At 38.7% G+C, this 12,358-nt stretch overlaps 1 protein-coding gene across 6 annotated transcripts in view; it reads left to right on the top strand.

Annotated features, from left to right (window-relative positions):
* The window catches only part of LOC109087534 (phosphatidylinositol-binding clathrin assembly protein-like), a 51,812-nt gene that overhangs the window by 20,772 nt on the left and 18,682 nt on the right, over positions 1-12,358 (top strand). For 5 of the 6 annotated variants that reach the window (XM_042759796.1, XM_042759793.1, XM_042759792.1 and 2 more), the window contains exons 3-10: positions 2,584-2,659; positions 2,744-2,846; positions 3,043-3,136; positions 3,843-3,954; positions 5,895-6,001; positions 7,399-7,440; positions 10,466-10,551; positions 11,613-11,748. In XM_042759796.1, the coding sequence (XP_042615730.1) occupies positions 2,584-2,659; positions 2,744-2,846; positions 3,043-3,136; positions 3,843-3,954; positions 5,895-6,001; positions 7,399-7,440; positions 10,466-10,551; positions 11,613-11,748 (756 nt within the window). The remainder of the gene's footprint in view (positions 1-2,583; positions 2,660-2,743; positions 2,847-3,042; positions 3,137-3,842; positions 3,955-5,894; positions 6,002-7,398; positions 7,441-10,465; positions 10,552-11,612; positions 11,749-12,358) is intronic. The other variant, XM_042759795.1, reaches the window with a different exon arrangement.

Genomic DNA, 12,358 nt, shown 5'->3' with positions numbered 1-12,358 from the left:
TCTGTGCAGCGTCTCTCTACTGTGGTGTACCTGAGGGTTCTAGTTACTTCAGAAACAGAAAGAATATGCTGTAACTTTTCTGTTTTTAATCTGGTAAATCACAGGACAGCGTTGACTATTTCCTGCACTCCTGAATGACTCAATGTGCATGCAATCTGTATGTTACGGGCGAGCTTGTGTGTTGTGTAGCAATGTAGCAGCACATTAGTTTAGAGCAGAGCTCAAACATGAATTCACCCAATTAATATCGAGTATTCACATGCTACAAACATGCATGATATATAACCTCTCGCACTTGTCTTATCGCCATCATTATAACCATCAGCTTCTTCTTGATTTGAGTGATCCACATATCTGTCAGGCTATCTTTTGATGTTTAACACATATATGATATATAATATACATATATAATGAATTCTTGATAAAATGCAGTTATGTTATGGGCTGTTTGCATCAATTACTCCACTCCTCTCACATACTCTGATCCCCAGTGTTATATCACTATTCTCCAATTGTCCTTTTTTGTATATTGTTAAAATGCAGCTGAATTTTTACCGTTTGGCTGCACAAATTTTAAAATAGAATGAGGAACCTCACACAAAGCCTCAATCACATGACCAGGGCCACCCCACACTAAGAGCTTCTTAAAAATCAGAGCTCATTGATCTTTCAAAGGGTGGGTGGCCACTGTCCCTCTATATACACACACCAGACTGTCAGCCTTCGGTTCAGTGGATCACCACTCTTGATCCGCCAACTTAAGCAGAGCTCTAGGAATGCAGCATTTTTTTTAGCCTCCCGTTCCTTCAGATGCATTTTAGGAACCTTCTGTGATTTCAGTGACTCTCGACCTTTGAATACTTTTGCCACAGGCCGAAAATGGCCCCTGCCAGGACTATTTCATTCCTCTGTGCCAAGCAGATTTTGCTTGACTGCAGGGCCTGTCACCGGGTCCTCATGCTGGTTTCTTCCCTGGGGTGAAACAAGCCTAAGGCTCCATCGCAGTATGTAAAAACTGTTTCCTGCTGACTCTTTTTCTCTGGTGTACTGATTTACGAAATAAGATCAAGGTTACACTTGCTGCATTCTGGATTAGACTCGGTGTGGGACTGATAACTTTGTAGTGTCTCGTAAATGACATTGACAAATACAGTTTCTAATAAACACAATTTGTTCTGTTCAGATTTACTCACTAATCATTTGTTGACGCACCAGCTTATAGTGTGTTGCAAATAGGTACATGCTGTTAGCTCTAGTAATTAAAAGGATGCTCCACCCTAAACTTCTAATCCCTAAAATCTTCTCATCATTTACTCACCCTCATGCTGTCCCAGATGTGCCGTCCCAGTTACTTTCTTCTGTAGAGCACAAGCAAAAATTTTTAGAAAAGTAATAAAATAAAAAGATAATTAAATAAAAAGTTTACTCTTCATAACAGTAATCCATACTACCCCAGTTGATGAATAAATGTCTGTTGATGCAATGTCTAGTGTGTGTGTGTGTGTGTGTGTGTGTGTGTGTGAAAAATACTAATATTTTAAACGTCAGCATGTTGTGATACATCGAATCACAGAAGTTGATTATTTTTCTAAATATCTTTGTGTTCATCTGAAAAAAGTAATTCATATACATCTGTCACAGCATAAGGTTGAGTAAATAATGAGAGAATTTTCATTTTTGGGTGGAGCAGATATCATAAGATGCACATAATCAGTAAAGTTTAAAGTAAGCATGAAATTAAAAATCACCATCCTATTTTCTAAATGCATGTAATTGATATTACTGTGAAGGATACATGCATACATGCTTTTCTAAAATATATTTTAAATATTTCTCTTTTATGATGTATGCTGGACATCTCCAATTATTTAGTCAGTTTAAATCCTGTCCTTTTCTTTCAGTTGACTGCAAGCATTCAGGTCTGCCCCAATCCTACAAAAGAGTGTTTCACTCAAATGTGCATCACAATATGGCTGAAAATATCTGTCTCTACTTTCGTTAGATCAAGAATTTTAACCCTGTGGTTGATTTACAGGTGAGTGGGCAGAATTTTGTGTGCGATATACTCACTAAATGAGATGGAGTCACTTGCATAGTCACTTACTTCATTTTCTGATCTCAGAATATGATTTTTGGGATCAGATCACAAAACAGTTTGGTTGGTTTTGAGGTCGGTGTAAAGGTTCTGTTTTCCTGTCATGTATGTCATGACATGCATGAATGCATCCTAGTAGTAGTATAAATCTTCTGCATTCCCAAAACTCCCATCATGTCCGTTCTCAACAGCATCCAGAACACTGTATGCTTCTCTTTGCTCTGTTTCTCAGCCCACAGCTGTGTGAGCTGGTGGGATGGGGCTGGATGGAGGAGGGGAGCTGCAGCAGACATACTTGGCAGCTCAAAGAGAACTCAGAGGAGTCTGGTCTTTTACACAAGTCTAGGTTTCAGCAGCGGGGAGTTTCTGCACGTCAGGGATGAAGTCGCTCCCGCATTCTGACAGATTAAGAGCTGCAGAGTCACATCTAGTGTATGACTTTATATTTTTGTGTCAGCATTTTGATTATCTGTTCTCTGTACCCGCAGCGTTTCATTCAGTATCTGGCCTCAAGAAACACGCTCTTCAATCTGAACAATTTCCTTGACAAAGGTGCATTGCAAGGTAAGAAACATGAACACCTTTCCTGTCTCTAAAGCATTGTACATGAACACACACTGATGACAAACCCCTCGATCTTTCCCTCAGGCTATGACATGTCCACGTTCATCAGGCGGTACAGCAGATATCTCAATGAGAAAGCCCTTTCCTATAGGCTGGTGGCTGTGGACTTTACCAAGATGAAGAGAGGGTGGGTAAACCTCAGTTCTGCTTCCGTAATGTTGTCTACATAGAGTCAAGATTGTGTTCGAACACAACCGAATCAGGCTAGCTCATTACTCTGATAATTAAGTTGTTTTTAAAAGCCGATTTATTTTTTTAAGCGCTAATTAAAATTGCAAGTAAGTGGTGAGTTCTGATTGTTTGTTTATCCATTTGGGGTGCAGTATTGATGGAGTCATGCGTACCATGAACACAGAGAAGCTGATCAAAACGTTGCCTATCATTCAAAACCAGCTGGACGCGCTGCTGGATTTCCAGGTTTGTGATGGAGTTCATGCATGTTTGATTTAAAGCTTCCTAATTGTTCAAATCCTATCAAAATTTATTTATTTGTTTATATATAATTTGTTATCTTGTCTTTTTTACTGGCTTAACAACCTCCAATTTGAGAAAAAAAGAAACATCCACATACAGTACTATTGCAAGTTTGGTGGCAGAAATATTTTTTTTATGTATTTGAAAGAAGTCTCTTATGCTCACTATGGCTGCATTTATTTAATCAAAAATGCAATAAAAGGTGTAATGTTGTGATATATTATTAAAATTGAAAAAATGTTAAAACTAATCCTTTTGTTACTTTATAAATGTATTTACTATGAATTTGATCAGTTTAATTCATCCTTGCTATGATTAAAATAAATAAAAAAAAATCTTACTGTCCCCAAGCTTTTAAACAATAATGTATATGTAAACAATTTGTTGGCTGATGAAATGCAAGAACATTTACAATAAGAAAAGTCCCTTATTCTTTTCTTTTACTGAAACTAATTCAGCTTGGATGGATTTAGTCCAGATAATTTGACTGCGCTTGTAATAGAAGTGATAATCAGTTCTCATAAAATCAAGTAGGCTTGGTGACCCCTAAGCCCTAGGTTGGAAACCCTATATTAACAGAACAACATTGATGTTGATTCAGTCCAAGCTATTTGGTATAATGTGTACTCTCTTCTGTGGATGTCCGTAGGCTAACCCTAATGAGCTGACTAACGGCGTGATCAACGCTGCCTTCATGTTGCTCTTCAAAGACTCCATCCGTCTGTTTGCTGCCTATAATGAGGGTGTTATCAACCTGCTGGGTAAGAGTAATCCACTCCCTCTGACTCTGGAGAGCATCCTACTCTCACATTCTACTTGAGGGGTTACGTCTTACTGCTTTCTGAGCAAAGAACAGTGCAGTTGAACCACAAGAGCTCAGGTCTTCCAGTACGTTATACATATTAATTAGCAGTTTGAGATAATTTTATCCAAAATAAACTGCATCTGTGTAGCACAAATCAATCCTGTTGTTGGCAGAAAACGTTTAACGTTTCTACCAACAACATACTATACTTTACAACATATATACACTATACTATACAACATATATACAACAAGTCTATACTTTGAAAATTGGTGGGACTGTATTATCTACATCTGCTATCAAAAGGGCCTCCGCTTTAGTTTCAGAACTGAATTTACTAAAGTACTGGGATGATTTTGCGCAAACTATTTCCCAGTACCATTTAAAGGGTTGCATTAACAAAAACTTGTGGGTTAGTCTGGAGTGGCCTGTTTCGCACCGACAGTGTGTACTAGGAAGTGACGTAAGCCGGTTGACAGCGACCGTCATTTGTGCACAGTGTTCAACAACAAAAACAAAGAACAACAACGTTAACAACAGGAGGATGGTGGACGCTGTGATTGGAGCTGTGTTTTTGTTGTGTCTAGCGGGTTTCACAATAATGGACATGGATTGTTGACGTATACCTAAAGCGATTGAAAGAATGGAAAGGAGGACTAAAAATCTCCAAAGACAACTGGCAGTGCTACATTTGCTACAAGTGCCTGCACTTCAGTGTCCATCCATCTATCGCTGTTCGTCATACTTGCGAAATAAGTTGACACAATGTTTACAGTATGTTACACGGCGTTTTTAAATAATGGGTGAGAGTGAGGGTGTTTTCGTATGCGTTTGGCCAGTCAGTGTATAGTTATGTTTAGGTAGTTGTATTTTTGCTTGTTGGTAGTTGCTGTGGAGTAGGAGCTAATTTGGTTCTCGAAAAAGGCAGTCCGGTACTAAAATCACACCCAGTTCCTGCGGTGTGAAAACGCCCAAAAGTGGGTAGTTCCACAATTAGATCTGGTACTATGAAAAGGTTCCCGCGGTGCGAAAGGCCCTAAATAGTCCACTCCAGACTAACCCACAAGTTTTTGTTAATGGATGAGATCCTTTTCTATGCCTTTTGTTCCAGAGCCCAATATCTTGGAAGCATATTTGATGCTTCTAACTTTAGCTTGTTACTTTTCAGTTGATTCTTATAAAAAGATTGTGATAAAGTGAGGCCAGATATCATTTTAAATTTATAAAAGATTAGCTTTCAAAAAGATTGTATGTATTTTTTTTTTTGTGTGTGTCTATATAGTTTAGTTATTTACTTTTACGATTTTTCTCATTTCTTCCCCTGAATATAGCCATGGTTGCAGGCATTGCGCTAAATTATAAGCATGCAAACAAATATTACTGAAGCAACTCCCTCTGGTTAAGTCTTGACTTTGTGCTCACACATTTAGAACAACACAGTGTGCAATACTTGTGCTTTGTCCTATCTTTGACCTGATGTTGCACTTCACATCCAGTGTGTGACCCCTTAATAGTCCAGCAGAAACGAGGCTGTAATTCCTCTTCAGCTATTGCTGCTTTTTACTCTGTTTGAGCTCTAATTATTCAGTCGTTGAGTCATTAATTTTTCCATGATTTCTATTGTTGAGTTATTTTATGTTGTGACATACGTCCGTTCAGGTTGATGGTCTAAAAATCCATTAGAGTGCTAGCTGACCTTGAGCAAACCATTATAGCAGCTTTTATATGCCCCTGTCTCTGTCAGACAGCCCCAGAGTGTTTTGACAGTTCTCTGATGGGTAATTGCAGTCTTTATCTGTTTGAGCTTCTCTGCTAATCGTTCTGTTCTCCCCATCTCTCTCTCTCTCTCTCTCTCTTTCTCTTTCTCTCTCTGTGTCTCTTGTCCTCCTGTTTCAGAGAAATACTTTGATATGAAGAAAAACCAGTGTAAAGATGCTCTGGACATCTATAAGAAGTTTCTGTACAGGATGACCAAGCTGTCAGAGTTTCTTAAAGTGGCTGAGGTACCAGTGCAACACACACACACACACACTCACAGTGTTTCGATATGACAGGTCTGAGATTAGACAGGCTCAATGACCCCTCTGCCCCAACAATTTCTCTCTCATATCGCTCCATCCTTCAATGCTCTGGCATTCATATGTACTCGATTGATTCATGCACGGATGCCATATATTTAGTGTTCTGGCACTGCAATGCATTGCACAGTCCTCATGGATTGAGTCCATAAACATATACATGTGCCTCTTCTGCCAGAAGTGATTCAGACAGCACTAAGTTTCATCCTTTGTTTGAATCAAAGTTAAGCTGACCTCTGTTTTAGTTTTTCTAAAATATTGCAGTGGCTAAAAAGAGACTGATATCAGCATTACAACATCAGTCTGTTGATTAAGGGTCTCATTGGGTGCAGTTGTACACCATGTACAATGGTTTGTTTATTAACTTAAACATTACTTGACACACTACTGTTCAGAAGTTCGGGGTTAATAAGAATTTTTTTTTTTTAAGAGTTTATACTTTTATTCAGCAAAGACACATTACTTTTTGTCAAAAGTGGCAGTAAATACATATATAATGTTACCAAAGATTTCTATTTGCAAATTATTGTTATAAAAAATCTATTTCAAATAAATGCTGTTCTGTTGAAATTTCTACAAATATCATAGTCTCTATGGAAAGTTATTGGTCAAAAGTGTGGGGCAGTATACCTCACTAAGACTGCTTTATAGTGTGGAAAGAGCTGTTTCTCTCCTGTTATTCTTCCTGTAGCCGTTGACGGCTGTCATTCCTGCTGTGGATTCACATGGCTTGAGACTTTTAAAGTTTCAGAGTCCTGCCTCTCTGTCCCTCTGGCCCAAATGTAGATCTGTGTTTGGCGTTAATAGGACTCTCACTCCCTCCTCTCTCTTTGACACTGATGAATTTCTGTACTGCTGTCTTCTTTCTCTCACTTCCCCTCCATCCATCCAGCCAGGCATTAGACAGTCTGGTTAAATTTTCCAGACTGGCCGTTCTTCTGATGCATCAAATATCTCAGGGATTTGATTTGACAATGAGTCTCTAAGAACAATGTCCATCACCATGTGAGAATCTTGTCTAAATTGCCTTTTTTTTTTTTTTTTTTTTTTTTTTACCTCCACACGGTTTAAAAAGTCTATGTTTAAAAGTCATCATTTGTAAAAAATGTTTTTGAATGTAAACCACTCCACAGTCAGCCGTGTGAGACATTATCAATGTCTGTCCGTTCCCATTGGTCCACCTCTGTTATTTTTATTTCCTTCATTTTTAGTCACTGCATGATGTAATGATCCTTCATGTTTGTTCTTTTTCTGATTCCTCCTTCCTCACCTCGTTTGTTTGTTTGTTTACCGCTTTTTTTTTGTTTTGTTTTATGACACAGCAAGTTGGGATTGATCAGGGTGACATCCCAGATCTCACTCAGGTCAGTGTACATTTCATCTCCACTTTCTGTTTCTCCTCTACTTCCTCACTACGCTGCTGATTTTGTCCATCATACCACCGCTCTCCCTACCTCCTTTTTTCTCTGTGTTCCACCTGTCCTCGTCCTCTCTCTTGTTGTCTTACGTGCTGTTTTTGTACCCATGCTCACTGTTTTTTGGACGTCCTGTCTCCTGTCCTCTTTCCTGTTTGGTTTAAAAAGTCAGACTTAATATTAATAGCTTCAAGACTTGTGATAGAGCTTTATAGAAGTTACCAAACACTCCTCTCTCTGTTTAGTTCCCTCTCAAATGTGTGTTTAGTGATGATCACACTATTTCAGTATGACTTTAAGTTGCACTAGGCACAGCTCAAAGCTGATATCTTTGTTTGAGTGTTGACATTGAGTGTTGAGTGGGGTTAGCAACACACCATATTGAATGAGAGGTTTATTCCCCTGCTGTAACACATTGTTTATTGTTCCTTTCAGACGACTAGAGGATCTTACCTTGTAGGTGGTGGGTTATATGCACTGCTTGTATTTGACATAACCTGTGCTACTACTAGTGCTGGGTGATATTTCAAATGCTGACAACATATAAAAAATTTTGTTTGTCAAAAATTAGCCAGAATTGTTAATATTGCAAGAATTTTTATTTGGCCATCCAAATTTTTAGGAGCCTGTGCCAGTAGGCCAGTTTTGCACTGACTATAAAACAAAAATATTTGCTCTGTAAACCAGGGGCATGTAACAATTAAAACTGATATGTCTGATTAAATACATAAACCTAAAATGAATGAACGTCTCTGTGAAAAATATAAGGGTAAATATTATAATTTAATAATATATATAGTTGCATTGTTAAAATTATATAACATATATAATGTAATAACAATTATATAAAAATTAATGTTCATTTAATGAAAAACATTCTTAAAAACATGCTTATTTTTAACTTCATTTTACAATATTTTGAGTCAGAATCTTGGTTTAGTCAAAATGATTATTCCTTAAATTAAAAGTAATTTTAGAGCAAATACATACTGTGTACGTTGAGATCAAATATCATCAAATAGGAAAATATTGAGTTTTTCATATTTTAGCTATATCTCTCAGCCCTAGTTTGTTTCTGACTGCATCAGCGGATTCATCCCTTTAAAACCAGGCTAACTGATTGAATGTGGCCCAAACTGCCATCCTCTGCCCCGTCACTTTGCAGGCATGGCTGTACATCGCCTTTTCTGCTGATCTGAGACCAGATGTGCAGTTGTCTCTTTATAGTTTGATCAAATCGTTAGCTTAGATCAGCATAAAAGCAATTCTCCTGCTGGGTTGCATGACAGGATCGGGCTTGTGAGCCCTTGCGAGCTCTTGTGAGAGCTATGGTGTACCCAATGCCCTGTTTCTCCTTTACGTGAGAAAACTGCCCCAGCGGCCATACGTTAGTAGGCTTGAAGTATTCATATAACCTCGTAGCCACACACACATCTATAATGTAGTCATTTAATCAAAAGCCTGTTCATGCCGTGTCTTCTCTGAGGAAATAAAATCAGACAGGAAAGGAGCAAATTAAAAGCTGTTACACTTTCATCTTTCTTTTTTATCTCAATTCTGTGAAAGTAATACATTTTCCCGCTTTGCCCAAAATGTTCATTTTTATTTCTATTTGAATTGTAGCCTGCTGCATATGTGTTTTTTCCCTCTCTTTTGGCTTCTGTTTTCTGTGGAATGGATTAGACCCGATCTGCCCTCTCAGCGATGTGGAGAAAAAGCCAACCTAGATCAGATCCAGACATGTTGGCCAGTGCTGCCAGCTAGGCTCAGTCGAAGAGCTTACCTTACCTTTAGTTCATAAGAGCAGTTTTTACATGGGTTGTCTGTTCTGGAAACTTGGCACAAAGCACCTGCTCTTTTCACAAACCATGAGCCCTGAGCTTGTGCTAACATTTGCTCTCATTTGAATGAAGCATCACAGGATGTGTGTGCTCTTAGGTGCTAACATGCACATCCCGGTTTTGCTGATCTGGGACCTGTGTAATGCTTCCTTTTGTAGTTGTTAAAATAATTATTTTCAAAAGAAACAAATCCTAGATCAGTATAAATGGCTCAGAGGAAGGTTTTAGCTAGATTTGCGACTCAACACAGGAAATTCTCAGAGAAACCCCAAAGTACTAGATCCAAAAGCCAGTGTAAAGTGTTTAATGTCATGGCCCAATACTGATATATATCAGTGACCTCATGGGTCTGTCATGCGTTTGAGGTTTGGATCTTCCACTGTGCATGTCACTTCCTCTCTTTCGAATTTGTACTCTTCCTCTCTCTTGTTTTTTGTGCTTGTTTATCCTTTGTCTGTACGCCTTACTAAAAGCTTAAAGCATGCTCCTGCTATTATTTGCTGAAACTCAGGTGGATCGGGTGTGTGTGTGTCTTCTTTAAACTAGTGCTGTATGTTCTCATTAGCCCCTTTCACACTGCACGTTGAACCCGGAAAATTGCCAGAACATTGCCGGGTCGACTTACGTGTGAACGCAAACATGTCCCGGGATTGATCCCGGGTTGGGGACCTAGTAACATTGCCGGGTTCAGTCCCGGAACGAGCGCTGTGTGAACAAAAGCAAGAACTAATACCGTAAAGGCTGTGTCGTAGTGATGACGCACGTTATCTCGCGACTATTTTAACGGGTGTTTTGAAGGCAGATCTTTGTTTGTGACAAAAAAAAAATATGTGCAAACTGTAATGAAGCAGAGATCAGTTAGTTCCTCACTTTTCGCACTGACGCTGAGATCGTTCGCCAGCTTAAGTGAAAGTTAACGTGCTTAGCGGTTTCATCCTGATGTCACGTGTCTTTACGGGACCTTTACGGGTTGTGTGTGAACGCATGCACATATTCTGGGTAATCACTGGCGGTGTGAAAGGGGCAAAATCTAGCGACCCGGAACAATTGCCGGGACACATTACCTGTGTATTTACCGGAATTGCAGTGTGAAAGGAGCTATTGAGTTCTTGACTTGTATCTATCTCCTGCAGGCTCCTAGCAGTCTCCTTGAGGCTCTTGAGCAACACCTAGCCTCTCTGGAGGGAAAGAAAACCAAGGAGCTCTCCGCTGACAACAGGTTTGAAATCCTACAGATCCAAACAATCCAGCATCACTCTGTACAGCCCTGTTTGGGCATACATCTGTGAAGTCATTCTTCTCCTTTTTCATTTTTGTCCAGCCATTGAAATTGAGTGGTTTAATCCAAATCTTCAGAAAAAAAGATTGCATTACACGATGAACAAATTTAATTTTAGGCTTTTATTCACATAAATATTGATCAACGCACATACACAGAGTTCCTCAGATATTGTAAACAGACGCTCAGTCAATGAGGTCTGTTCTCTCAAGCAAGCAAGGTAGTTGATCTTCCATGTTTACCATATTAATCAATGAATGGACAATTTCCATTCCGCATTTCCATCAGTGGTAATGGTGTTGAACAGAGGTACCATGAAAAACATGGTTTTTATATATTTATTTAATTTCTCTATTTATTTAAATCATTTTTTTTTTAAAAGAACAAATGATCCTCTGCTGAAATTCCAAATAAAAACATTTAAACATGAAAAACATTCAGACATACATGTAAAATATAAAAAAAATTATTGATATCCCTGTTCATGCATATTTGTATCTACTGCCATTACTTTGCCCCACTGATGATCATAATTATGAAAATAATCATTTGAATGGGGAAGATTGAGTTGCGGGTTGGTTGAAAAATATAACATGGTGGTCATTATAGTGGGCAACCCATTTTGTGTAATATAAAACAACTTTTATTAGGCTAATGACATCTCATTCATCTCATGTGAGTGTACTTCTTTTTTTTTTTTTTTTTTTTTTTTTTTTTAACATCGACCTGTTTTATTGTTTTGAAGATTAGACAAAAATATGTAGTCAAAAATGCAAGTTACTGTATATGCTGAATAATACCTCTTAACAGCACTTTACTTCACAAGCTATATGTTAAAGCACTTGATGCAGCAACAACAAACCATCAGCAAGAGATTTATATATAGCCACATACTCTAAGATAAGACTTTATTGGCTTGTGAACAGTATTAAATTTATCAGCTCTTAAACAAAGAACTGATAGGGAAATCTCACTCTGTGTATCTGTGTTTTTGTTTGTAGAGCCAACACTCTGTCCAATGCAGTGTCGTCCCTGTCCAACACGGGCATGTCCTTCTCCTTCTCATCCAGCAGGATGGACGAGAAAGAGAAACAACAGGCCCTGGAGGAGGAGCAAGCCCGTCTGCAAGCTCTCAAGGTGGGTTACAACCGATCCCATTGTGTTCTTTGAATGAACATGTTCTGATTGCTAATTAAGTTTGAAGTGTAGACAGGAAGTGATGTTAGCACTTGGTTCTGTGTAGAATATAAAGCGCATATAGAGCAAAGGCATATCCCAGCTCCACCCAGAGAAGTTTGTTGCAACTGAGATTTGGCAGGATTGAAGCTGCTGTTCTGGGAACATTTTGTTCTACACATACTAGTGTATGTGTGTTTACAGAATACGCCCTTGTACCTTCAACGATTAGCCTCCAGCAGTAAGTGGTCAACGGGGTTAATCAAACTTCTCTGTTCCCATCAGGATGTACTGTCATACCTTGTGGGACACACATACTCACACCAACATGCACACAAACTGAATGACACACACGTCAGTTGTGTGGAATGTGTCGTCAGATGCACCTTGGCTCTGTATCTGAATAGTTCAAACATTCAAAGCAATTTCAAAGTCCAACATCAAAGTATTTACACAGCTCATGTTCGGATAAGTTTGTGTGAAATTGAACTTGTGTTTCTTTGTGATTGTGTTTCCAACACTCCTGGAGGCGCACGCACAGAGTTTTAGGGTGCTATCACTTTCCTTTTCT

The sequence above is a fragment of the Cyprinus carpio genome, chromosome A7 (genome assembly GCF_018340385.1).
Source record: "Cyprinus carpio isolate SPL01 chromosome A7, ASM1834038v1, whole genome shotgun sequence".
Classification (NCBI taxonomy): Eukaryota; Metazoa; Chordata; class Actinopteri; order Cypriniformes; family Cyprinidae; genus Cyprinus; species Cyprinus carpio.
The sequence above is the reverse complement of the archived record's forward strand: the minus strand, read 5'-3'. Positions and strand labels throughout refer to the sequence as shown.